General features: G+C 40.5%; 1 protein-coding gene across 3 annotated transcripts in view; it reads right to left on the minus strand.

Moving 5' to 3' along the window:
• Positions 1-1,977: 1,977 nt before the first annotated feature.
• Positions 1,978-26,630, minus strand: part of TGH (SWAP (Suppressor-of-White-APricot)/surp domain-containing protein) — a 64,868-nt gene continuing 40,215 nt past the window's right edge. For all 3 annotated transcript variants that reach the window (XM_010267038.3, XM_010267039.3, XM_088903351.1), the window contains 9 exons: positions 23,569-23,644; positions 23,394-23,459; positions 23,157-23,234; positions 22,599-22,743; positions 21,815-22,304; positions 21,406-21,693; positions 21,184-21,312; positions 20,349-20,567; positions 1,978-3,366 (listed from right to left, as the gene is read on the minus strand). In XM_010267038.3, coding sequence (XP_010265340.1) covers positions 2,422-3,366; positions 20,349-20,567; positions 21,184-21,312; positions 21,406-21,693; positions 21,815-22,304; positions 22,599-22,743; positions 23,157-23,234; positions 23,394-23,459; positions 23,569-23,644 — 2,436 coding nt within the window. In that variant the 3' untranslated portion in view covers positions 1,978-2,421. The remainder of the gene's footprint in view (positions 3,367-20,348; positions 20,568-21,183; positions 21,313-21,405; positions 21,694-21,814; positions 22,305-22,598; positions 22,744-23,156; positions 23,235-23,393; positions 23,460-23,568; positions 23,645-26,630) is intronic.

The following is a 26,630-nucleotide window of genomic DNA, read 5'->3' on the forward strand; positions in this document are numbered from 1 at the left end:
TCAGATCATTACCTGAAATTGGAGCTTGAGATTATGACATTTTCTTAATTAAAACTCTACCCATATAACATTCCTAGCCCATTTGTATCATGCCCATTTATATTTGTCGACAAGGATTTCAGTGCCAACTACCCACATTAATATCAAGTTGTAACAATCTTGGAGTAAAAAAAAAATCAATAATTTAAGAAGTAAAAAGAGAAAAATAATACCTAAGACGTGGGCAAAGGCCTATAGTGTGTTGACTGAGTGTGGATGTGACGAGTCCTAAGAGATAAATACGTGTAGTTTGAGGTAGACTCGCACCTAAGAGCTAAGACTTGATATTTACATTAAAGGAAAGCTAAATAAACAAATCGGTGTGGTAGCATCTGGTCCACGTCATTTCCATTTATAAGATCGACATATAAAAGCTACTCAGTTGAGAAGACTATGAACTTGTTTTGGTAGAGTTGGGTTGCAGTTTGGTAAAGCAGGTCTGCAATCCTGTCCCTTTGTGATGTTTAGTGAATGCTTGGAAGATGAGTTCTTTTCTTGCTTGGTAATGGTGGAAGATGATGTAGGAGCCCAGTATGTTTCTACATGTTAATTCTTCCAATGTTGCAAGACCCTACTGTAACCCTTGTCCATGTATAAAGAAAATTGTGAGAACTAAGGCTACTGTTATTGGGTGAAAAGTTTGAAAGACCATTGAGTACTGGGTAGGACAGTACATGTGGACGATCCCTCACCACATGGATGGAAAGATTAGCTGTCCAGGGTCCGGAGCATGGAGAGATGAACAGATTAGTATTTAATTCAATAAAAAGAAAACGTAAATATGACATGGATCAGATGTCATTATTTGTATCAAGACGCACAGAGCATCTTAATTAATAGAACACTTCTCTCCCTGTTTACCAAAATAACTAATAAAATTTTGAAGGAGTCACAATTTAATTAGTCTATGGTCGAAGGACAGAAAAGAGATAGGCTCGGTATTGCCTGAAATCGAATAATCTCATCTCCCCCATGTGTTTCCAGACTCCAGTCCTACGGAATATAACAAAACAAATTTAAGTCAACTATGTAAATATAAGTAGAGAGCTAAAAGTCTAAAACCCAGAGTTCCAGAATATTCTGCTTCTTATCTAAAGGAGAAACAACTGGTTAGCATTAATCAATTTTTGGTCCTCCCAAGTCCCAACTAGCATGTCTTACCATATCCTACATGACCTTCAGGTTCAACGGTTTTAAGAAATGAATGAATTGAAATTCAGGTTATTTTGGTCTCACATATGGTAATTGGTTGATACTGTTTATGATAATCCATCAAACGTCATCGTTATTATGGTTACCCACAATAAGCATACTTGGTTTCATAGTCTAATTGGAATCAGCAGTCTTAATAAATCCAATTAGCAAGTGTGTGATGCCTGATGAGAGATTCTATACAAGTTGGGGAAAGCTATAGAGTCAATCCTTCAAATTGGGACACCGGAAAAAATGTGATACCCTCAAAGGTTTTAGTGGTATAGTATACTCTTCCATTATCACGGAGCGTTAAAACTAAAGAGTAGCCAAGGCTATTGAAAACCTTCATGATTTAAATAACTCGGGGAAAATTTAGACTATGATTTTTAAATCCAGTTGACTAATTGTGGAACGGGTCATTACTTGATGTATCAACAGGCTAATGATTCTAATCAAACTTAGGCTGCATTTGGCATTCCTTATTTTAATGATTTGTCTCCTTTTTGCAATTAAAAACTCAATGTTTATAGGGGCATTTTAACTGCAAAAAGGAGATAAATCCTTAAAATAAGGAATGCCAAATGCAGCCTTACTGTCTTGGATACAAACAAGAGTTTTTATTCTCATACCATATTCCTTCTAATATTCTCTGCAAGCCATGGATCCTGCATTTTTCTTCTTTTCTCGGATGAAAGAAAACAAATTTTGGTATTCCTTTCTTTGATGTAAAGGATCCTCGGTGTATTTCTATATATGGCAGTCTTATTATGCATGAATCATTTGCTTACAATAAAGCTACACGAGGTAAAAATTGCACAAGCTATCTATATACAAATCTTAATGTTCGCAACCACACTTGTACATGAATCACATCTGACTGGAGTGAACACTTAGAATTTGGGGAAGATATTTAACCTCACCACAACATACTGAAGTAGACAGGTATTTAAGGGATAAATCTAAAATGAAATTCATTCCTGTTGTTGGCCGCCCAACTCATAACTGAAACCCGATGCATCTCATTTTTCCATGGGAAAGCCCCATCTGAAGAGGTGCCAACCAAGAGAGGGCGAAAGAAATAGAAATTTTGCTTCAACAAAAATAAAGCAAACCAGTCCTTGAAGAACTGACACATCTCCATTCAACCTAACTTGCACATCCTGTCTTCCGAAGGAATATAGCTAAGAACTACCTTTCATCTCGGCGGTGCTTTCTGTGAGAACCATATTTTGAAGAAACTGAACTTCCATGGTCTTTTGATTTTCTTTTCTCTTTCTTAGCCTCTCCATGTCTTCTTCTCTCAGTACCATGACGAGAAGAACTACTAGGAGAATCCCCATTTCTGTGGGTTCGGTGCCTTGAGTGTTTTTTATTTCTGTTGGTACTAGAACTCTTCCCTCGAGATGAACCTTTCTTTTCCACTTTTGATCTTGAATGATCTCGATATCTAGGGCCATCAGAAGAGTCACTGCCTGAAGTACTGCTCCTACTCCAATGTCGCCTAGAGTGTTTCTGAACCTGTTCATCTTCTGATGATGAACTGCTATTCTGACTCCTGTGCCGGCTTGAGTGTCTTCTACTCCTTTCATCATCCGATGATTCACTGCTCTTCCAACCTTGATCCTGTCTGAAGCATGTTTTAACCCTCTTATCATCTGGGTCCATCTTTCCTAGATCAACTTTACTGGAGTTGCCGCCAGATTGGATGGTGGAATTTACTTGAGTCCCATCATTCTGTGGGTTAGCATAGTCAAGGTTGTTTCCATTGGATGAGCTTCCTGTTTTGATTTGCAGAAGGCTAATATTTCCATATGCAGCCTCCTGCGTTCTCACAGGTTTATTCACATCATCAAGTATGGAAGAAGATTTGACATCAGCAGGTTGATGTTTAACACATCCTGTGCTTGCCCTTAAGCTTTCCTTTTGAGAAGCTGTGGTGCTGGCCTTGTTTATTGAGTCAACTGGATCAGGAGGAACCTCTAAGCCTAGCTCTTTACCCAAAGATTCCAGAAAATCACCTGCTATCAAACGGTTCAGAGTTGTATTAGCTACTTCGGTCTTCTTTTCTGGATTCTCCACTTGATTAGCACTAGAGCTCTCCCCTTCATCATCTGAATCATCGGAGAAAATAGCCTGCATAGATGTGATATTTCATATTTATGAATGAAGATGATTAAACAAATCCTAGCATACACCCTACATGAGCAATGTAGTGACCCCCATATGCACACAAACCATCTACCCAACCCACCATGCAAACAAATATGTCTCTAATTGTTACTGTCATGCATACATAGACATATGTATATTCACATCAACCATATAACTGTATATGGACGCATATGCAAGTTAATTTGCATGTATCAATATCGAACCATGTACCAACATGCATCTAAAACTGAATGTAAAATTACAAAATGTCATTAAACAGTGAGGTTCAGCCATCAACCGTATTGTAAATTACCACACTCATCTTCAACATGATCAGAATACCCATTGTCAACTTGATAAAATATGATAATGACACTAGATACAGCAGTATTGCTACAATAAAAACAACTTTTCTCATTTCTGATGATAGGCTCACAGCATGATCACCACAAGATAACAAGTTTTTCATTTCCAATCATTCCATGCATTACCATCTTAACTCTAAAACAGTTTTACTTATTTCTTTGTCAACAAAATATTGATGGCATTTTTTATCTTGTTTGCTGGGTAGAATGTGAACACTAAGGGAAGAAACACATAAAATTAATATATACATATATATTAGATGGGATACTCCACAACTACTTTCCACTAGATTTTGAAAAGCAAATAGCATTTTCCCCATTTACCAATGCTAATGTCCATATCCATATTTGGATCTTGGAATTGAGGTGCTGAAGTATTTTAAGCAAGTCAAGCCTGAGCCTGATCTGATAAAAAATCTTGACAAGCTGAGACAAAGGTTGGCACTTCAGACTTGTCAAGGACCTAAGCCTCACCCTAGAGTGACAAGCCTAAGTCTAGCTGTGCGTGGCTGAGCTAATTGACAGCCCTAGTTCAATACCATTGGCTTGGTGAAGAACTGGTAGGCTGAACAGTAAATGCATTGAAACTGGAAGTTTGTGCATGCTATATGTAAGTATGCACTCATGCATGCTTAAAATAGCTTACAAGAAAGTTTTGAATGATGATGTTTTCCTATTTATTTATTATTTGTTTTTCTAAGTGGAGAAAGAGCAGTATGATGCCTGTATTTAACAACAAAGGTATATAATATACAAAGTTGTATTAATTATCGGAGGATTAAACTCATGAGCCACATATGAAACTTTGGGAGAGAATAATTGACCAAAGGTTATGACATAAAACAAGTATATCAAAGAACCAATTTGGGTTTATGCCAAGGAGATCAATCTTTCAAGCTATCTTTCTTTTGAGACGATTAATACCAAAGTTCAGAGAGAAGAGAAGAGATCTTCATATGGTGTCCATTGATCTAAAGATAGCATATGATAGAGTCTCTAGAAAAATAATATGGTGGATCTTGGAAAATAATATGGTGCAACAACCCATGTAAGAACACTTCTTGGAGAGACATCAAATTTTACAGTTATGATGGGTCTTCACCAAGGTTCAACACTTGCCCTTATATATTTGCACAGAAGGATCATGGTGCACGTTTTTTGTTGATGACATTATTTTAATTGATAAAACTAATGAAGGATTAAATGCAAAATTAAATTTATGGACAAATACCTTAGAAGCAAGAGGTTTTAAAAAAAGTCAGACTAAAATAGAATATATGATATGCAAGTTTAATCCAACTACAGTGCATTTCAAAATTTTTTCAGCACGTTACATCAAAATTTCAATCAATCACATTAAAGATGTCACATGATCAACTTACTTTCATTGGTTCACATTTCACAAGGTGTACTTATCATTAAAGGCTTTTAACAACATTAAAGACATAACTGTGACGTGTTGCTTTATCATTGATCTATTCACATTTGAGTTACATTGCAACAATTTCCATAGAATGCATCATAGATTTTGCTGTAAATTTAATAAAAGACCAATTTCCATCCTTTTATGCATTGTCTTATTTTAAAGGGTAATTTGTCTCAAAAATTGTTGCACCCTCGCATTACATAGGCTTTGGCTGGGATGTGGGTTTTAGAAGGGGTACTAGGGATTCTGAATTTCCAAATGTGTAAAGACTCCTTCAAATCTTTTTGATTATTGGATTTGATCTTCTTCCTCTTTAGGTTCTTTTTGTGCCTATTTTTTTGAAGTCTTGTCCCATCCTTCTTTATCCCTACAGCTTTTTCCTATAGAAGAGGTTTGGTATATACCAATTCCGCCTAGAGTTTGTGTCTTTTGTTGGAAGGTCTTTTATGAGAGAATTAACACTTGTAACCTACTACAAAAAAGGAGACCTTAGTGTTGCTTATCCCCCTTTTAGTGTATATTTTGCAAAGCAAATGGTGAGACATGCTATCACTTGCTAATCTCGTCCATTTGTTACTTGTATTTGGGATTGATTTTTCTCTCTATATGGATGTGGGTGAATGATTTCCTTCTAGCTTGTCAAACCTTTTTGCATCTACAATTTTCAGTTGGCCAAAGAAAAGGGGAAGGGTTATGTGGAAATGCACAAGGGATACAATTATTTGGACAGTATGGGAGGAAAGAAATGCTCAAATCTTCAAAGAGAAGGAAAGAATCAAAGAACATTAGAAGCAATAATTGAATGCATCACTATTAAACATGTTCACAAGTTATTTTATGAAAGATGTCCTATATTAAGAAAAATGAAGATGCACAACACTAGCTGAAAACCAAATTGGGCTGGCATTAAAAAGGTGTAACAAGGGGGTCCGGGGGGAAAGCCCTCAGCCGAAACTTTCTTCCCCCTTCTCTTTCCTTCCCTTCTCTTTCCTTCCCTTCCCTTCCTTTTCTTTTCTTTCTTTTCTCCTTTTTTCTTCTCTTTCTTTCTTTCTTTCTTTTTCTTTCCCATCCCTTTCCTTCCCTTTCCTTTTGTTCCATTTTATGAGGTGTGCATGAGGCGTATGCCTCTAGCATGCCTCATGCAAAAGGCGTATGAGGCATACGCCTCAGAGGCATCAATGCTTCTTGCATACACCTTAGGGCATTTTGGGGGCGCCTCACCTGGAGATGTGCCTCCAAGCATACAGCTTCCATGCCTTTTAAAACACTGAACCATATAGCAATGTTGAAATGCAATACTAGTCTCCAAACCCAAAATGGATCATAAGAAATTATAGATCAAATTTGTCTGCTGGGTTTGGAGTAAAATGCTAGATCTTATTGTTGTTTTTTTTTTTTTTTGATCGATAACAGAAATCTTTATTAATGAATAATACTTGTGAAAATTAATTACAGAAAATGGGGAGGTAAACTATCTTAACTCCCCAACATCAAAATGGCAACAAAATGCTAAAAATGTGCCCAAAATAAAGAATCCTTAGCCACCCCTTGCTTAGCTAACCCATCAGCTATTGAGTTAGCACTTCTCTTCACCTAGCTGTATTGCACCTCTAAGTCCTTACACAGCCAATTAAATTTTTTCTTCTCATTGCTGTAGCTCCACAAGCCACTGATATCTCCTTTCAGCCACCTAATCACCACCTTCGAGTCGCCCTCAATCACTAAGCATCTAATGCTTAATTCTCTGCTCTTTGGATTCCTTCAAGAACTGCTAGAATTTCGGCTCTAAGAGAGTCACCCTCTGCAATTGGCCCAGAGAACATGGCAGTAATATACCCCTCCTCATTCCTGAAAGCACCCCCTATCCCAGAGGGCCCTGGATTCCTTAAACTACATCCATCAAAATTCAGTTTTATGAATCCGGTGGGAGGGGGGGTCCAAATGGGAATACAGTTCCTTTTATACATAACGGCAGTAACAACCTCTTTCCACTTTCTCAGCATGTCTGCCATAGAGAATTCAGAGAATATCTCCATTGATTTCAGCCAATGAGCAACCCTTGAAAGTATCAAATCTGTTAGGTTTTCTGTGGTTCTTCCCTTATCTGAAAAAATTCGTGAATTTCTTTCTTCCCATATTGACCAGCACACTGCAGCCCTAATGCTTCTCCACATAATCTTCCCCCTTCTCTTAGGCCAACTAAAGAAAGAAGGAGAGAACAAGCATTGCACACTTCCGGGGGGATTCCAAGTACACCCAAAAAGGGAAAACACCCACTCCCAAACAATCTTAGTAACTGGACAAGTAACCATAATATGATAACCCGTTTCCCCATCAGCTTTGCAAAGAATACACCTATTGGGAAGCAAACAGCAGTTGGGCCTCTTTCTTTGAAGCAAGTCATTTGTATTAACTCTTTCCAGGAAAATTTCCCAACAAATACTACCAACCCGAGGAGGAATGGGTTTGCTCCAAATGTCTTTAACCGGGAATGACAGCCCAAGCGTTGTAGTAGGTTGGACTAATGTCTCAAAAAACGAAGCACAAGAGAAAGAGCCAGATGAAGAAGGGGTCCAGATTCTGGTGTCTCCCTTACTAGGGTTCAAGAAAAGATTTTCAAGGATGGTTAACAAAGATGACATACACCCCAAATCTGTATCCCTTATTGCCCTTCTCAACCCCAGATTCCACCCAAACCCAGAAGAAGAATCAGAAGGAACCAAGGAGGAAATGGGTTCATTTTTCAAATCTGACAAAGCAAACAATGATGGAAATTGGTCTTTCAGGGGGTAGGTCCCCAACCTAAATTTGCTCCTAGAATTTTATTCGATTACTGGAGTTCAAATCGTACCTAATCCAAGGGGAGAAAACTGGAAGCAGATCATGAATGGCTTTCCACGGGGATGCGGTAGTAGTCCTTGCCAAAATTCCAGGATCCCAGTCATTCTCATCCAGCCCATGTATGCTAGCCACAATCTTCGTCCACAATTTGTCCCTTTCCAACGGGAATCTCCACAACCATTTCCCCAATAATGCCATGTTCCTTTTCCTGATATTCCCAATCCCAACCCCCCTAGCTTATTGTTCCTATTTACCACTTCCCACCTCATCCTATGGTCTTTCTTCTCTACTCCTAGTTCCCATAAAAAATCCCTCATTAATTTTTCTATCATGTTTGAGACCTTTGTAGGAATCTTAAACACTAACATGAAGTAAATAGGAAGGTTGGAAAGGGTAGACCTAATCAAGGTGATTCTCCCTCCAAGAGAAAGATAATTTTTCCTCCAAGAAGCAAGCCTTTTCTCAAATCTCTCTACTACCGGGTTCCAAAAGCTTTCATTCTTGGGGTTATCTCCTAGGGGGAGGCCCAAATAAGTGATAGGCCACTCCGAGATAGCGTACCCTAACACACCTGCACAATCACTTACTTCCCTTTCCTCTAAATTCACTCCCACTACACAACTCTTATTGAAGTTCACTTTAAGATTAGACATCTGCTCAAAGAGTTGTATTGTTAGTTTTAGGTTTCTAATCCATCTTATATCCCCGCCCTCACAAAATAGGATTGTGTCATCTGCAAACTACAAGTGTGTAAGTGGTACTTCCCCCCTTCGACTCTCCAACCTCTTATTAAGTCTCTAGAATCGGCTCTATGTATCAGTCTCCCCAGGACATATGCAATCAGAGTAAAGAGAAAGGGGGAGAGCGGATCACCTTGTCTTATTCCTCTCATGGCCGGAAAGAAATCCACCGCAATTCCATTCACCAATATCGAGTAATGGCAACTCCTGATACAACTCCAGATCCATCTACACCATCTGTCTCCAAAACCAAAACTTTTCATTACCTCCACCAAGAAGGACCAGTCAACTAGGTCATAAGCCTTCTCTAAATCTAGTTTGCATATCACTCCCTTTTTCTTGGATTTCCTAAAATTCTCTAATCTCTCATTTGCAATCAAAATTTGATCAGTGATCTGCCTTCCCTTCACAAAAGCTCCTTGATTGGCTGTGATAATGGCTGGAAGAACTTTCTTAATTCTTAGAGACAAGACTTTTGCAATTATCTTGTACAAACTATTCACCAAATTAATCGGCCTGAAATCCCTTGGATGTGATGCCTCTTTCTTCTTAAGGACCAATGCAATGAATGTGGAGTTTAAACCCAGATTAATGATTCCCCTCCTGTGGAACTCCTCAAAAACCAACACTAGGTCCTTCTTCACAATATCCCAACAATCTTGATAAAATGCCATTGTAAATCTATCTGGGCCTGGAGCTTTCGTTCTATCCATTGAAAATACTGCTTCCTTTATCTCCTCTAAGTCAAAGTTTTTCTCTAACCCCACTCTGGTTTCTAAACTAAGAGTTGGCCATTCCAGCCCCTCCACCCAAATCCTCTCATTTAGAGGTCTTCCAAAAATTGATTTAAAATGGGTTGCAAAAGCCTCTGCTATTTCTGCTGGTTGGGAAAGAATAGCTCCATCAACTTCTAGCTTAGAAATGATATTCTTCCTTCTTTTAGTGTTTGCCACAGAGTGGAAAAATCTAGTGTTTCTGTCTCCCTCCTTTAACCATTTACATCTAGACTTTGGTCTCCAACTTATCTCTTCCTGCAATAAGAGATCCTCCAACTGCTTTCTAACCCTCCATCTCAATTCTCTATCTTCTTCTCCAAAAGAACCCCTTTCCTCCTTCAAGTCCAGTTCCTCAATTTGCTCCTTTAAAATCTTCTTTCTTTCCTCCACTCTTCCAAATTCCAGTCGGTTCCACTCCTTTATTTGAGATTTTAGGAATTGGATCTTTTTGTGGAATCTCGTCCCCTCCCATTCAACTGACGGATTGTGTTGTTCCCACCATTCTTTGATCTTCTCTATGAATCCCGAATGGATCAACCACATATTCTCAGACCTAAAGGGAGCAGGTCCACCTCCTCTTAAGTCCTCCTTACACAACACTATAGGCCAATGGTCTGAAGTGAGTCTAGGGAGTGCTCTAGAATTTAGGTTCCCCCAATGCTCCTCCCTTAGAGCAGATTGGGTTAGATTGAAGGTTGGACCAAGTGTAGATATTTCTATGGATCGGGAATTCCTTAAGCTCAAAAGTATCCACAAATTGATTGAAATTTCTCATGTTGGTTGTAGTAGAAGATCAAGACTGTAATCAGTCTTGAATCCTAATAGGTTTTAGGTTTACAAAACAGAAGAAAAGTGAGAGAAAGGAGGAATAGAAGAGAAGCAGATCTGCCACCGCCACTCTCTTATTATTTATAGGTTATGTTCAGTACATAATGGAAAGGACACATCTGCCCTTAGTACTTACATGATAAATAAAGTAAATAAAAACTGAAATAAATAACAACTGAATTAACAAACTGACTCAAAACTGACACTACTATAACTGAAACAAATAATGACACATGCTGTCCTACGAACACAGTGGGGACCACTGCAGTGGGGCCCACATCATTGTTCTCTACACTCCCCCTCAAGTTGGGAGTAGATATCTATCATTCCCAACTTGGATAGGTCTGTCTCTAACTTCTTCCTTGGTACAGCCTTGGTGAGGATATCCGCGAGCTGCATATTAGATGTGATGTACGGAAGACACACTTCTTGTGATGTGACCCTCTCTCGCACAAAATGTCGATCAACTTCGATATGTTTAGTTCTGTCATACTGCACTGGGTTGTGGGCTATATTAATAGCTGCCTGATTATCACAATACAACATTAAGGGCTTTTCATAGTCAATACCCAACTCTTCAAGTAGTGATCTCAGCCATAAGATTTCAGCCACTCCGTTAGCCATTGACTTGTATTCCGCTTCAGCACTGGAGCGGGAAACAACACTCTGCTTCTTACTCCTCCAAGAGACAAGGTTACCTCCCACAAGGGCACAATATCCAGAGGTAGACCTTCTGTCATCAACACTCCCAGCCCAATCGGCATCTGTATAGACTTCCACCCTCATGTGATTATTGTTCTTGAGCAGTATACCTCTACCTGGGCATCTCTTCAAGTATGCTAATATTCTCTCTGCCGCAAGAAGATGAGAAGTTCTAGGGGAGTGCATGTATTGGCTAACAACACTAACTGCATAGCTGATATCTGGCCGAGTGAGGCAAAGATATAGGAGCTTTCCAACCAACCGTTGGAACATAACTTTGTCTTCAAGAGGCTCCCCGCCCTCTGCACTAATCTTGTGATTTTGTTCGATGGGTGTATCAGCCGGCTTAACACCCAACTTTCCAGTTTCCGCCAACAGATCTAGAACATATTTTCTCTGAGAGATGAAAATCCCCTGCTTGGATCTAGCAACCTCAATACCCAAAAAATACCGTAGTGCACCAAGATCTTTCACCTCAAACTCTTGATGAAGGAGCTGTTTGAGGGACTCAATCTCATGGCTGTCATTTCCTGTCACCACAATATCATCAACATATACTGCAAGTAGTGTTAGAGAGGACTCCACCCTCTTGATGAATAGTGTATGATCTGACTGGGCCTGTACATAGCCAAACTTTCCAAGGGCTAATCTGAACCTATCAAACCAGGCTCTAGGTGACTGCTTCAAACCATATAATGCCTTGTTTAGTCGGCAAACCTTCTTACCTATCTCTGTATCATAGAATCCAGGAGGCAACTGCATGTAGACCTCTTCCTGTAAGTCTCCATTCAGAAAGGCATTTTTAACATCCATCTGAAACAAGGGCCAATAATGATTTGCTGCAAGGGATAACAGAACTCAGATGGTGGTCATCTTGGCTACTGGGGCAAAGGTCTCCAAGTAGTCTATACCATAAGTCTGAGTGAACCCCTTTGCAACCAGCCGGGCTTTGTACCTTTCAATAGAGCCATCAACATTATGCTTCACAGTGAACACCCATCTGCATCCCACCGGTTTCTTTCCTTTTGGTGGGTCAACCAGTACCCAAGTATTATTCTTCAACAGGGCATCCATTTCGACTTGCATTGCATCTTTCCATTCTGGAACTGATAAGGCTTCTTGCACTGTTCTTGGGATAGGGACATCGGCAATGGAAGTGAGATAGGACCGGTAAGATGGAGATAGACGACCATAGGATAAGAACTGTGAGATGCTGTGAGCTGTAGAAGTGGTGCAATGTCGTTTCCCTTTGCGAATGGCAATAGGGAGATCAAGGTCATCCACAAGAGGGGAAGTGGCAACAGTGGCAGGTGTCTCAGTAGGCTCTGGATCTGGAGCCGCAGAAGGAACTGTTGCTGGCCGGGACTGCCGATGACTAGGATCAACCTGCCTGCATCGCCTGTGATAGACTCTCAACTCCGGCTCCCTCTGACCACCCTCACCACTACAACCTTCATTACCTAGTGGAATAGGTAAAGGAACAGCCCCACTCAAAACAGCCCCACTTCTACCAGCCCCACTTCCACTCTCACTGCTCTCCCCCTGAGGAAAGAAACTCAAAACAGCCTCACTCTCACTGCTCTCCCCCTGAGGAGAAACCCTAGGATAATAGGCTGTCTCCTCAAAGAAGGTGACATCCATGGAGATAAACCTTTTCCCTGAAACCGGATCATAGCAGCAATAACCCTTTTGAGTTTGTGCATAACCGAGGAAAATGCATTTGGAGGCCTTAGGTTCAAACTTGGAATGATGAGGCCCGAGAAGCTGAACGAAACATGTACAACCAAAGATTTTAAGGGGAACAATGAACAACTCCTCATCTGGGTATAGAAGGGAAAAAGGGGTTTTCATATCAACAACCCGAGAAGGAACTCGATTAATGAGATAAACTGCCGTGAGGATAGCATCACCCCAGAAGCGAATAGGTACATTGGAGGTAAACATAATGCTTCTAGCCACCTCCAAGATATGCCTATTCTTCCTTTCGGCAACGCCGTTCTGCTGTGGTGTATAAGGGCAAGTGCTCTGGTGAATAACTCCATGGCTAAGAAGGTAGGAGGTCAATGGCCGAGCAAAGTATTCCTTTGCATTATCAGATCTAAGGACTTTGATTTTGGCCCCAAACTGAGTGAGAATCATCTGATGGAAGTTTTGGGTCAGAGCAGGAACCTCATCCCGAGAACGCATAAGATAGACCCAAGAAAAGCGGGTATGGTCATCAACAAACAGTAGAAAATATCTGTACCCACCCATAGAAGAGATATGATATGGCCCCCAAACATCAGTATGCACAATATCAAAAGAGGAATTACTCCTTTTATTACTTAAAGAATAAGAGGTTCTACAATGTTTGGCAAACTCACAACTCTCACACCTCAACTTTGATAACTCAACAGACTCAAATAAAGTAGGAAACAGACTCTTCAAAGACTTAAAATACAAATACCTAATCGGCTATGCTTGGCATAACCGAACTCACAGACTGGGAAACAAAAGACTTCTTATCCACTGACTCCTCCCGACGAGAACTCTCTCCAAGCAGATAGATCCCGTTCGTCTCACGGCCAGTCCCAATCACCTTCCTCGTCTCCAAATCCTAAAAAACACATCGGTCAGGGAAAAAGGTTACTGAACAGTTCATGTGTTTGGTAATACTACTAACTGAAAGCAGGTTAGTATCAAGCTTAGGAACATGCAAGACAGAAGATAAAGAGATAGTATCCGAGAGATTGATGTCCCCCTTGCCCAAAATGGTAACAAGAGAGCCATCAACAATGGATACTCTATCTTGGCCAGAGGACAAGTGATAAGAGGTGAACAATGATGGCAAGCTAGTCATATGGTCGGATGCACCTGAATCTATTACCCAGCAGTGGTCAGTATTACCTAGAGCTGAAGCATGGTAAGCTGAGGCTCGAGTACCTGAATGTGCAAATGCAGATGTGGCAGGAGCTGATGGTGACTGAGATGGCTGAGCTGAACTCCCAACTTCCTTTTCCAACTGTATGAGGGCAGCCCGAACAGCAGCTAGGGATGTGCCTGATGAGGATGTCGAATCAGTGTTCACGGCCACATGAGCATTACCCTTCTTATTTCTTAGTTTTGTTGGGACCAAGTGAGGATGTAGCTTCCAACAAGTATCTTTTGTGTGCTTGGGTTTCTTGCAATGTTCACATACCAAATCCCGTTTATCTTCCTTCTTCCGGTCCCTTTCTGGATTACCCCTGGCTTAGGTTTAATAGTTGTCAAGGCTAGGAAAGAGGGCTGAGGCTGCATCATGACTTTCCTCCTGGTCTTTTCACTATGCACCAGGGAATATGCTTGAGAAAGGGTCACACTATCTCTTGTCAATATCTGTTGTCGCACAATGTCATATTCTGGATTCAAACCAGCCAGAAACTCAAATACCCTATTCGTCTCGACTTGCTTTCTGTGAGTCTGTGCATCTTTGGGACTCTCCCACTCAAGGGTCTCTAGATGGTCAATCTCATGCCACAAGGATTTCAAGGTAGAGAAGTAGACAGAAATTGGCTTCTCTCCTTGTTTAAGGCTGTTCACCTCACACTTCAGTTCATAGGCTCTGGCAACATTAAGGGGTTGGGAATAGGTTTCTTTCACAACATCCCATATTTCTTTGGCTGTCTTTGCCCACAAGTAATTTCGGCTGATATGTGGCTACATAGAATTACACAGCCATGCCATAACCAAATAGTTCTCTTGAACCCACTTGGTGTATGTTGGGTCCTCCTTGGAAGGTTCTTTCACATCTCCCAAGAGGTAACCCAGTTTTCCCCTTCCTCCAATAGCCATCATGGCTGATTGAGCCCACTCCAAGTAATTTGACCCATCAAATCTCATAGTTGTAATCTGAAACCCGGTTTCAGATACACTACCATAACTGTTGTTTCCAAAACTACTTTCTCCCTGACCCTTAAACTCCATCTTTGATCAAGAATACTAAACCAGAAAACAGAGTAAAACAAGCAGGTCTGAAATCTGATCTGAAACCAACACAAATCGGATCTGCAATCTGATCTGATCCGAAATCTGATCTGAAATCAATCGCCTATCACAGTATATGCAAGAAATCAACTCAAATCTGATCTGAAATCAATCGGCATGCACAGTACCAGGCAGCTTGTCACTCTGAGATGCTATTTTTTCTGAAATCACTACTGTGGGGCCCACTGCTGCGAAATCAAAATTAGGGTTTCAACTGTAGGTCTGAAATAAGTGCTCAGCTACACTCTCCAAGCAGTCCACACAAGTGGGACTTGTCGTAGGGCAATATGAAACCCTAAAAAACTTATCACCTCTGAGAGGGGGGGGGGGGGGTTCGGCCCAACAGTCAAACCCTAGAAACAAACTTAAAAACAGTTCGGCCTCTCCTTCTAGATAGGTCCAACCTATCTCGACTGATTACAGTCTCTGAAACTCAATAATAAAAAAACTTACTTATGGATTTCGGTTTACTGCCTTCCAGGGTTACCTGAACCCTAACCTTCGCTACTGCTTCCTGATTACCAACTCTCTGCAAGCTGCGGCAAGTCTTCAACTGCTGCGAACCTCTTCTGGTAATCTCCAAGATTCAGCCACCGAATACTTCTTCATAAGCTTCCAGACCTAGCTAGTCCTCATGTGGTTGGCTGGACTAGACACACATGAGAAGCCCTAGATAGGCTCTGATACCAAGTAGAAGATCAAGACTGTAATCAGTCTTGAATCCTAATAGGTTTTAGGTTTACAAAACAGAAGAAAAGTGAGAGAAAGGAGAAGGAATAGAAGAGAGGCAGGAGAACACAAGGGGTTGAAAGGAGGGATAGATTCTAACAGATCTGCCGCCGCCACACTCTTATTATTTATAGGTTATGTTCAGTACATAATGGAAAGGACACATCTGCCCTTAGTACTTACATGATAAATAAAGTAAATAAAAACTGAAATAAATAACAACTGAATTAACAAACTGACTCAAAACTGACACTACTATAACTGAAACAAATAACTACACATGCTGTCCTACGAACACAGTGGGGACCACTGCAGTGGGGCCCACATCAGTGTTCTCTACAGTTGTCACTCTCTATCTGGGATTGTTGGTTTCCTCTATGAATCTTACTACATTAAAGTCCCCCACACACACCAAGGTCCTTCCCATAGGCCCCTAATATCACTCAATTCTTCCCATAAGCTCTTCCTCTTCTTATAGTCATTGGGGCCATATACATTTGTTAGTACCCATTCAAAACCATCTTCCACCTGCCTGAATTTCATAGAAATTGAATGATCCCCTATCAGTTCTTCCAAACCTACCACATCCTTCCACAATGTTATGATCCCACCCGAGGCTCCCCAAGATGGAGTAGCCACCCACTTTATCCCTTTAGAACTCCAAACACTTCTTGCCCATCTACTATCAAAGTCCATTCTTTTGGACTCCTGGATTAACACCACATCCGGATTGAACTTCCTAATTACTTCTTTGATAGTTGCTCTCTTCCTTGCATTACCCAATTCCCTCACATTCCAGCTTAGAATTCTCATCTCATTTAGAATTTAACCCTAAAAAACCACCAGATATCTATTTGAGTCCTTTCCTTCTATCCCCTCTCACCCCAAACTTATTATCCCCCTCAATATCTCTCTTTAATCTCTCCACTTCACTCAATTTTCTTTTCTTAATCTTTCTCTCCTCCTTTCTTTTTATTAGGGAAACTTTTAGATCATTTAGATTCTTCAGCCTACATCCCATCTTTCCAACAAATCCAGCTATCGAATCATCCTTCCTAGTCTCCTTCCCTTTTTCATTTCTGTTCTTTCCATAACTAGTCCTCTCCTCCATTCTAACCTCCTCATTGCACACCAGCTCAGACCCATTTGTAATTCTCCTTTGTAGCTCATTTTTCTCGATTTCACCCATTATGCTCTTAATGATTCCCCATATTCTTTCTTCCCTTAAAGTTCCCTCCATCCTCACCTCTCGCCCCTTCTTTCCTTGGGATTGTAGGCGGACAGATGGTTGTCAAGCCCTGTGTGTCAAAATTGGAGTTTTCTGTCTCCTCGTTTTGGAGGGAAATATTCCCCGTCATTCTGTTTTCACAATGACTGCTCCCCTTACCCAATTGTTTACCATTCTGTGATGTATTCTTGCTCAGTTCTGGGTTAACGTAAGCTAACATCTCGGTTTTCCGTACAGCACTAGCGCTTGAGAGAGGCTTTTCCAGTTCTGGGCACCAGAATTGCCCCCCACCTCTTTGATTGTGAGTCTCTCTGTTTTTAGCCTCTGTGTTGTGCATCTCTGCCTCCTCGTTCCCTTCTTGTTCTCCCACCAAATCTCCATGGAATAGGCGGTCCATGTTTAGGGACTCCCTGTTATAGTCCTCTTGAGATCCTTCATCTTCCAAGCTTCCAAAACTTGAGATGTCGTCTGAACTCTCCTCCTCAAAGTCACTGTCTGAACCACAGCTTATCCCTCAGATAGCGCGGATTAGGGCGATCTGCTGCCCTACTTTCCTGTTCCTCAACACCCAGTCGAGGGACCCAACACAGAGATCGAGTTTCTCTCTCTGTTCGGCATTTTTCCTTTTGTTTCAGTTCGGCCAGCGCAGTTTTGGAAGATGATAGATGGGATTTTTCAACCATCATCTCCCTCTTTCTTTCCTGACCCACGTGACAACTTAAAGTGTCATGTGGCCTCTAAGAGTGTTTATGCTATCCGGCTCACCTAATCTTCGAACCGGCTCAGAGTGTGTGCCCTGGTTATTACCATCCGAACCCAAACCCCTTCTTGCCACATCAGCATAGGACTGTCGATCATAGCCAAAAGTCTTTAGTTCAAAAAAATTTGAATTAATTGCTTTAAATGGAGTGCTTTGGGACTGGTTAACCTCCTGCAACTGTTCCCCTTCTGTTTTCATTGTACCAGTCTTCTTCTTCAGCCCCTGAAAGCCACGTGTACTCCAACCGGCCACCTCAGCATCTCCCTTTTCAGCTGTTTGTCTTCCCCACAGAGACACCTCAGCTTCTGAGGCAATCCAAACATTGTACCAGGCACCATCCGAGCATATCTCAATCGAACAGGGCACTTGTTCCGGTTTCAATCCTGCAACTCTAAGTTCCACTGCTCGCAAGCCCCTCTGGTTTATCTCCAACACTACTCCACCCAAGGTTTTTGCTATTTTTTCAAAAGTTGTTTCGTTCCAGAGGTGAAAAGGAAGTCCTAGCAACTTAATCCGAAAGCTACCATCTTCTGGTTCAATTTCATTACAGATTGGGACCCATTTTTGTATCTGTACCAATCCGCCATCAATCTGTATTGTGTTGAAGCTCCACTTCTGAACATCAACTTCCAGGATAGCTTTCTTCTCAGAGAAAGGCAATGGTATAGCATCACCTTCCAACTTTAACTTTTGAGCCACTGCATCTAGGATTTTTGTCCAGTCCTTTACTTCCCTTTCAACCGTTAGAACCATTCTGTGCTCCCAATTTTTCCTCCCTTCTTCAACTGTTAATCTCCGACGTACGGTTGAGCTTGCTACTGTTACTTCTTGATAGACAGGGGTCTGGTCCAGGTTGGTATTAGGTAACCACTAGGAAGAGGAGTTACTTCCCTTCAGTGATTCTTCTGCTGCCTCACTCTCAACTTCCAAGAGGAAAGATTGAAGACTGCCAGCAAAGGAGGCCCACCCTAGTTTCCTCAGACCTTTAGGCACGCAAATCATCTGCTTTTTATTAATGCCAAAGTGTTCTGAAACTGTGAAAAACCAGCCTCTCTTGTTCCTCTTCAGAACCACTTCGTATCTTTTTCCAGAGTAGCCGAAAGAATTTTTCCACCCTTTCGCCTTGATTGAGTTAACTGTTCCATCTACAAAGCCTTTCAACCAGAAACAGGCTTCCTTTGGTAAAAGGATCGTAGCCCTGCTACCTTCCCTGACTTTCAGGAACTCTTTACCCCTTGTTCGTCCCTGCTCGAAGATGAATCTTTTCGCTTCAGTGCTCAGATCTTTTCTCCACCTCCCCGCCAGCCTAAAACTTTCCTCCACCGCCATTCCGCATGCAAGACCAAAGAAATTGATAGGCCCTCTAGATCTTATCAGTGTTAGAATGTGTTTCCTAGCTGATGTGATTGTGAAGAGATCTATGGGTGCTTGGTACCTGAGGGGTTTGAGCAAGGCTGGTAGGGTGGCATGGAGCATTATTCCAATAGCAGTGTTCTAGGCAGTGTGGAGTGAAAGAAATGCTAGAACATTTGAAGCAAGGCAGAGTTCAAAAGAGGAGGTTCTCAAAAAGGTGTTGGGCATGGTGTTTTCATGGTTGGCAAATCACTCTTTGTTCAGAAGTAGACATACTCGTACTTCTTTTGATTGGGATTTTCTTTTGTAAAGCTATATAAAGATAATAGCATATGTAATTGGGCATTGGTATAGGGTTCATATCAATGTTTTAAAAGGCGTGGGAGGCATTCCTCCAGGCGAGGCGCTCTCAAAATGCCCTGAGGTGTATGCTAGAGGCACTGACACCTCTGAGGCGTACGCCTCTTGCGCTTTTTTCATGAGGCGTGCTAGAGGCGTATATGCCTCGTGCAAATCTGATATAAAAAGACAAAAGAAAAAGAAAAAAGAAAAAAAAGGAAAGGAAAGGAAAAGAAAGGGAAGGGAAAGAAAAAGAAAGAGAAGAAAAAAAGAGAAAATGAAAGAAAAGGAAAGGAAAGGGAAGGGAAGAAAAGATAAGAGGAAAGAAAGTGGTTTTCCCCCTGCCCCTTCGGTTGGGGGGCTTCATCCCCCAAACCCCCCGCCCCCTTTTCAATGCAGCCCAATTTGTTTTTTTTTTGAGTTAGGGGCCCCTTTCAACTAATGTTATGCATCTTTATTCTTCTTAATATAAAATATTTTTATTAAAAATAAAGAAAAAATGAGATCCCCCCTTCCTCTTCATCCTCCTCCTAACCCCCTCCTCTTAAGGAGGCTTTGTGTTCGGGAGGCTTTCGCCTCTTGCGTTCTGAACTACACCTCACGCCTCTTGGTAGTGGAACGCCTCGCGTCACGCCTCCGCGTTTTAAAACATTGGTTCATATATGGTTTATCCTTGTACAGATCCTCATTGTACAGGGGCTGGATTTGTACTTTTTTGAATATATATTAATGAAATACTAGAAAAAAAAAGAAAAAAATGCAGGTGCAACTAAAAAGGAAGAAAGACCGAATCAACATGCTGATATATGTCTGGCAGACCAACCCTTAAAATCAATGGTATTGGTATTTATATTGGATAAGAAACAAATGTATACCTTATACAGGTCAACTGGCCTCTCAATATTTTCCTTATTTGAGTCAACCACAGTTTCCATGCTGGTTATTTCAAACTTTTTGTCTTCAGGCTCTAATTGAGATAAGGGCAATGCATCTCTATTTGTAGTTGCAGTGTCTTCAGCTTTTGTGGTTTTGACAGAATCCGAAGTAAAGATGAGAGTATCCATCCTGCTCCTAGGTCTTGGGACTGGTGGTGGCTGCAAATGGGGACAAAAAACATGTTTTAGTTTGTTTTATATAGGACAATCACATCAATAAGCCAAACAAGCACATATAAATGATAGCATTAATAGTGTCTATCATAATTGAGAAAATTGCAATTTCATATATGTTCAAGGAATGTTCATTGATACATGAAAAAATAATATACATATCAATGTTCTAACCCCCCCCCCCCCGGTCTAGTCGTTTAGAACACTGATGCTAGACAATCCAATCCAGTTGGACTGGCATCTGACCTAGGTTAATTGTTCAGATAAGGTTAGTTAGGAATTTCAAATTTGAAAATAAAAGATTCACTCCATACACAGTTATGATCATTTGGTCAAAATTTGATGCATATCCAGGTCACAGATTACACAAACAGTTCAAAAATTCACAGCCCTATTAATGGCAATGATAGGGGCCAGGCCTGACCTAATTAAAACATCAAACTAGAGAAGAAACAGTGGGTGCTTCTCTTGGATCTGGTTAGTAAATATCTACTTGCACATTTGATGTGAATGAACAAAATGGTATTTACGAGGAAACAACAAAACAATATTTAGATTATGGATAATCAAAATACAAGTCAATGTGTTGACACTAAAGTACCTTTCCCATGTATGGATCAATAATATCAAACCGCTTGCAAAGAATAGGTGAAGGTCGCCACTGAAACTCTTCACGCTTGGGGTACATCTTCTTTGTAATCAGCTCTTCAGCTTGAGGGGATTTAACTTGCTGAATGCACAAATATTAGTGAATAACATGAAAGAAAATACGAAAATTTAAATACTTGCATATAATACAACAATACAGGGTCCTTTTACTGACCTCCAGACCACCAGATGTAAATTGCAATTTTGTAGCTGTTGACAACTCTAGAAACTGCTGACTAGAGGAAAGATTTGTTCCCTTGCTATGCCCCCCTTTCTCAATTGCCTCAACAGCAGACTCAAAGTCCAATCTCTCACGAGCACGCTCAGCTTCAGACATGGTACTAGAACCTCCAGAATCAGTAGAGCGAAGCCCTCCTTGATACTTCTCCTTGAGAAACAGCTCAAATCTTTCTTGTTTTGCAGGATCATCTATGAAGGGCTTTGCAGCTTCTAGGAACTCATTCTGTAATTAAATATAATATATATGCAAATTTCATCAAAAAGAAAGCTGGAACTTGTCCAGAAACTAACAATTTGGAATATATAGTAGTTGGAACTGGACAGAAAATGGACAGGATGCTCACAAGTGATGCAGGTTTAGTAAATGTATCCGAAAGATTAATTTTGAGATGAAGGAAATCGGCAGAAGTGACAGATGAGTCAGAATCCCTCAAACTCCTCTCCAGAGGCTTTTCTCCAAGAATTTTACCACGGCTCTCTGCTGTCAACTTCTTCTCAGTTGGTAGTGGCTTCAAATTCATTTGCTGCCTTTTCTGATCATTACGCTTCTGCTGCTCCTCCCACAGTTTTCGAGCATAATAGTCGTGCCCTTTTCCTCCAGTAAGGAAACAAAATAATGGATTTGACTTGTTCTTCTCTTTTGACAGATCTTCGAATAATTTACCACAGCGAGCAACCAGAGTTGCAAATCCCTCAATCAAAACTTTCATATTATTGTCCTCTGGAGGAGGAACTTCCAGAGGAGGAGGTTCAGTAAATTTGTTTTCTACTTCAAGAGGTGAAGCAAATTTATGATGAGGTTTAAAATCATTTGGAATAACTGGAGGATCAAATCTGGAGAACAGTTTTTGCAAATTAATCATAAGAGAACCTCGAGAAATATATCATAAGAGATAAAATAGACGGTTTTTAAATTTTTACACACAAAAGCATCTGCCCCCCCCCCCCCCCCCCCCCAATCTCCCACATAAATAATTTTTTTCTAATTTCCGGTCAATTGGAAACATTTGAATTACTAGAATGCATTTCTAAGTACTTCAATATAACTAAGCATTAGTTGTTATATATGGAGAATGCAAAATAGCTTGCACCATAGCCAAACTAGAGGACAGACCTACTGTTAATTACCTTTCCAACTGATAGTCAGACTTTGATGCAACTTTAAAACCAGGAAGAATACCCTCTTCATTTTTGCCCATTATTTGCTTATGATCCCTGCTCATTTTTGATGGCTCTTCAACTTCTTCGACATAAGTTTCTTCAAAGCCATATCCTGAAGAACAACTTGTCTTAAGAGGGGAAATACAAGATCATCAAATGAAATTAGGAAAGAAAAAACAATTTCTGTAGTTTCTCAGAAATATCATGTTAGTAGTTGCCAGTACCATCCCCCCAACAAATAATTAGATGGCTGTGGCCCCTTTGGTGAAGCCTCTACAAACGATGAGATAACCATTTCTGTCATCCCTAAGTATGGAACATCATGAGAACCACCCTCTACCTTGGACTTGGAGGAAGGAAACTCAGTAAATGCCACAAGATGGAAAAGGGTTTTGGGAGAGGTCCATCTATTAAAACTCAGGAACAGTATAGTAGTTCCTGACAAATGAAACATTGCTAACCAGATAGAAGAATAGAAGACTTTATGAAAAATTGAAAATTAATTCATATCATGGTAGTACTCACCTGAAGCATAGATATCTTCATCTTCAACATCAAGCTCTTCAAGAGCTCCAATTCCAAAACCAGGAGCAACTTTTCCTGCTGATGAATTCAAGTAAATGAATTAATCAACTCCAGAGCTTCAAAGACAATTTCATTCTCATCCAAATTCAATCAAAGGCAAAAGAGGAACATAATAGGTCTTGACAGTTCTAGGGAAAGAGGCACATATGTCATTGACAATAAATTGAGAGGTCTTACACCTAGATGCAAAAAGACTTTCACTCATTGAAATATCCCTTCCAGATACACGCTGTCTTTTCTTTTCTGAAAAGAAAAAGGGGGAAATATTATGATGCAGATACAGTAACATTTCCTGAAGGAAATTGTAATTTGCATGCAAATATGTACAAGTTACTAAAAAGAATCATTTTACCTCTGAATTCAGGAGCATGTTTGAAAGGATCATAACCTAAACCATGCAAGTCCTGCTTTGGATGGAGTACATAAACCTGAAGCAAAATAAAAAAGAAAGACAAGAAACAAAAAGAAATAAGATAGCATCTTCTTTTCTTGGTTCATGGTTGTAAGTTGTAACCTGTATTAACTTTAGAATAGAGTTATATAAAAAGATGTCAACAAGGATGAAGGACCACAGTCATTCTCAATACAATTATAGAAAAAGGAAAAAAAATGAAGGTTCAGTTAGAAATGTAGGAAAGTAATAAAATTAAGGGTAAAAAGGCTTAAACATACCCTCATTTTTAAGAAATTGACTTAAACATACCCTAAGTTTTATAAATGGACTTAAAGATACCTTCACCCCATTATGTTAGAAGGATTTAAGAAAAAGGTGTGTTTACCCTTCATAAAGTGTCATCTTCCACCTCAAGAACTCGTTCTTTTTCTTTAGTTTTCACAAATGTTTGTCACTCTAATAGGGCTTTTCCCCATTACAGAGTAGTCAAAAGTCAAGATTACTTATAAAGGAATCCCATTTACCACAAATTATTGTTATCTCAATGTTTATATAATTATATAGATGATCCTCCTTGAGGCTGCAAATCAAGTCATTGAGAAAATCGAGCTTTCTGTAAATTGTTATATTTGTATAGTCCAGACTGAAAAGATATTCCGTCTATTGGTCCAAATAAACAAGGTGCAATATTGCAGCAAAACCAATGCAAAGATCTGCAAGAGGGGAAGAGGCGCTGTCAATTTCGCCGTTAGCTAGGGGGAACGGGGAAAGTTCAAGAAGATGTGGGTGGCAAGATGGAAAAGAAGGAGAACAAAGGGCTCTGGTGATGCATCAAATATCTTGAGCTGACAAAGTGGAGAGACAAGAGAAACAAAACCAGGAGGCCTCAGGTAGCATCTCCGACTAGGTGATAGAAAACCTCGGGGATATCAGCAAGTTTCTAGGGGTTTCAATGGAGGGGCAAGAAGAGCAGATATTGGCACTATTTGAAGCAATTGAAAAAAGGAATGCATGGGAAGGAGTGCATGGAGCGAAAACTCTTGTCGTTCATCCCAATGAATTTTTCAATTCTCTCTTGGAACATGCAGGGTTTAGGAGACCCCAACAAGAGAGCGGGAGTAAAAAAGTTAATTGATAGCAGGAAGTCGGGTATTATTTTGCTACAAGAAACGAAAAAATCAACCTGGAACAGATGCTAGATGAAAGAGGTGTGGTCTGTGAGAACATGCGAGTGGATCACTCTCCTGTCTACAGGGGTGTCGGGAGGCATACTAGTGACATGGGACAAGAATCTTTTCAACAAAATGGATTTTTGGTCGGGTATGTTCCCAAATTCAATTCTGTTAAAAAACGTTGTTGACGATGCCCAGTGGATTTTAACAACTATGTATGGCCCAGTGTCGTCAAACCTATAGAGGGAGTTTATGGAGGAGTTGGACAGAATTCCAGCAAGATGGAATGCTCCTTGGTGCCCAGCTGGGGATTTCAATATTGTGCGTTTTAGTCATGAGAAAAATGGGCAGCAGAGAAGAATGAGGGAAATGGAAGGTTTTGATGATTTTGTAAGCAAGTGGAGACTGATGGATCTGCCACTCTAAGGAGCCAAGTTTACATAGAGCAGCCTGAGGGGAAATCCGTTCCTTTCAAAGTTGGACAGATTTCTTATCGACAGGAGGTGGGATGATTTGTTTTGTGAGATCAATCAACTAGCTTTGTCGAGGCCAACATTGGATCACAGACCAATTTTACTAGAAATAGGATCGACTTAGAGGAAGGGAAGCCCGTTTAGATTGGAGCTGATGCTGTTTGAAATTCCTGGCTTTCAAGAAAAATTGGAACAGTGGTGGGCTGAGGCAGAATTTGAAGGAAAACCGGATTTTGTGCTATGGCCAAAGCTAAGATTCCTTAAACAGAGAATTAAGAAGTGATGCAAAACAGAACTGGGGTGTATCTCCTTAAGAAAAAAGAAATGGCTGGAAAAGCTTAAACATCTGGAGATGAAAGAGGAAGCTGGTGGCCTTTCGAGGGAGGAACTTGTGCGAAGGGCCGTAGCCAAAGAGGAATTTTGCAGGTTGTCCCGCATGAAAGAAATTGCATGGAGACAAAGATCGAGAGTTCAATGGTTAAGAGAGGGAGATAATAACACAGCATTCTTCCACAAAGTGGCGGACACTAGAAGAAGACTGAATACCATTAACCAGATTAACATAAGGGAGAACCATTACGAAGGAGACAAGGAAGTTGCAGAGGCGGTTGTCAATTTCTACAAAGAACTTTTTCAGCAAAAGAAATAGAGAGACCCAGTCTGGATGGATTGGATTTTCCCCAGATTTCTGAACATTGAGGCTACGGCACTAGAAGCACCTTTTTTTTATCAATAACAACAGATTTCATTAAATAAAATAAGGTTACAAAAAAAGGGGAGCTAAAGAATCTTAACTCCCCAGGGAAAGGATAAATCCCAAGCTGAAATAGAACAAAACAATTACAACTGAGCCCCGAACCCAGAAATCCTATTCACTCCTTGCCTAGCCAGACCATCAGCAAACGAGTTTGCACTTCTCTTAACCCAATTACACTGAACTTCCATATTCTTGGACAACCATTTGAATTTCCTCTTCTCATTACTGTAACTCTAGAGCTTAGAATTGTCTTCTTTCAATCAGTTCACTACCACCACAGAATCTCCCTCTACAATCAGCTTCTTGACCTTTAGTTCTTTAGCCCTTTGTACCCCTTCCAAGGCTGCTAACACCTCAGCCCTCAATGAATCCCCCACTCCAATTGAGCTAGAGAACATAGCTGTTATATTACCATTCTCATCTTGTAAAACCCCCCCAATACCCGAAGGCCCTGGATTCCCCATGCTACTACCATCAAAATTTAATTTGATAAATCCAGGAGGAGGAGGATTCCATGTAGTATTCAGGGCCTTCTTAGTCGAGACTGAACTTGCAATTTCTTTCCATTTCCTTAACATATCATCTGTTGAAAAATCTGTGAACTCATCCGTTGTCTTC

The sequence above is a fragment of the Nelumbo nucifera genome, chromosome 4 (assembly GCF_055504915.1).
Source record: "Nelumbo nucifera cultivar China Antique chromosome 4, China Antique-T2T, whole genome shotgun sequence".
Lineage (NCBI taxonomy): Eukaryota > Viridiplantae > Streptophyta > Magnoliopsida > Proteales > Nelumbonaceae > Nelumbo > Nelumbo nucifera.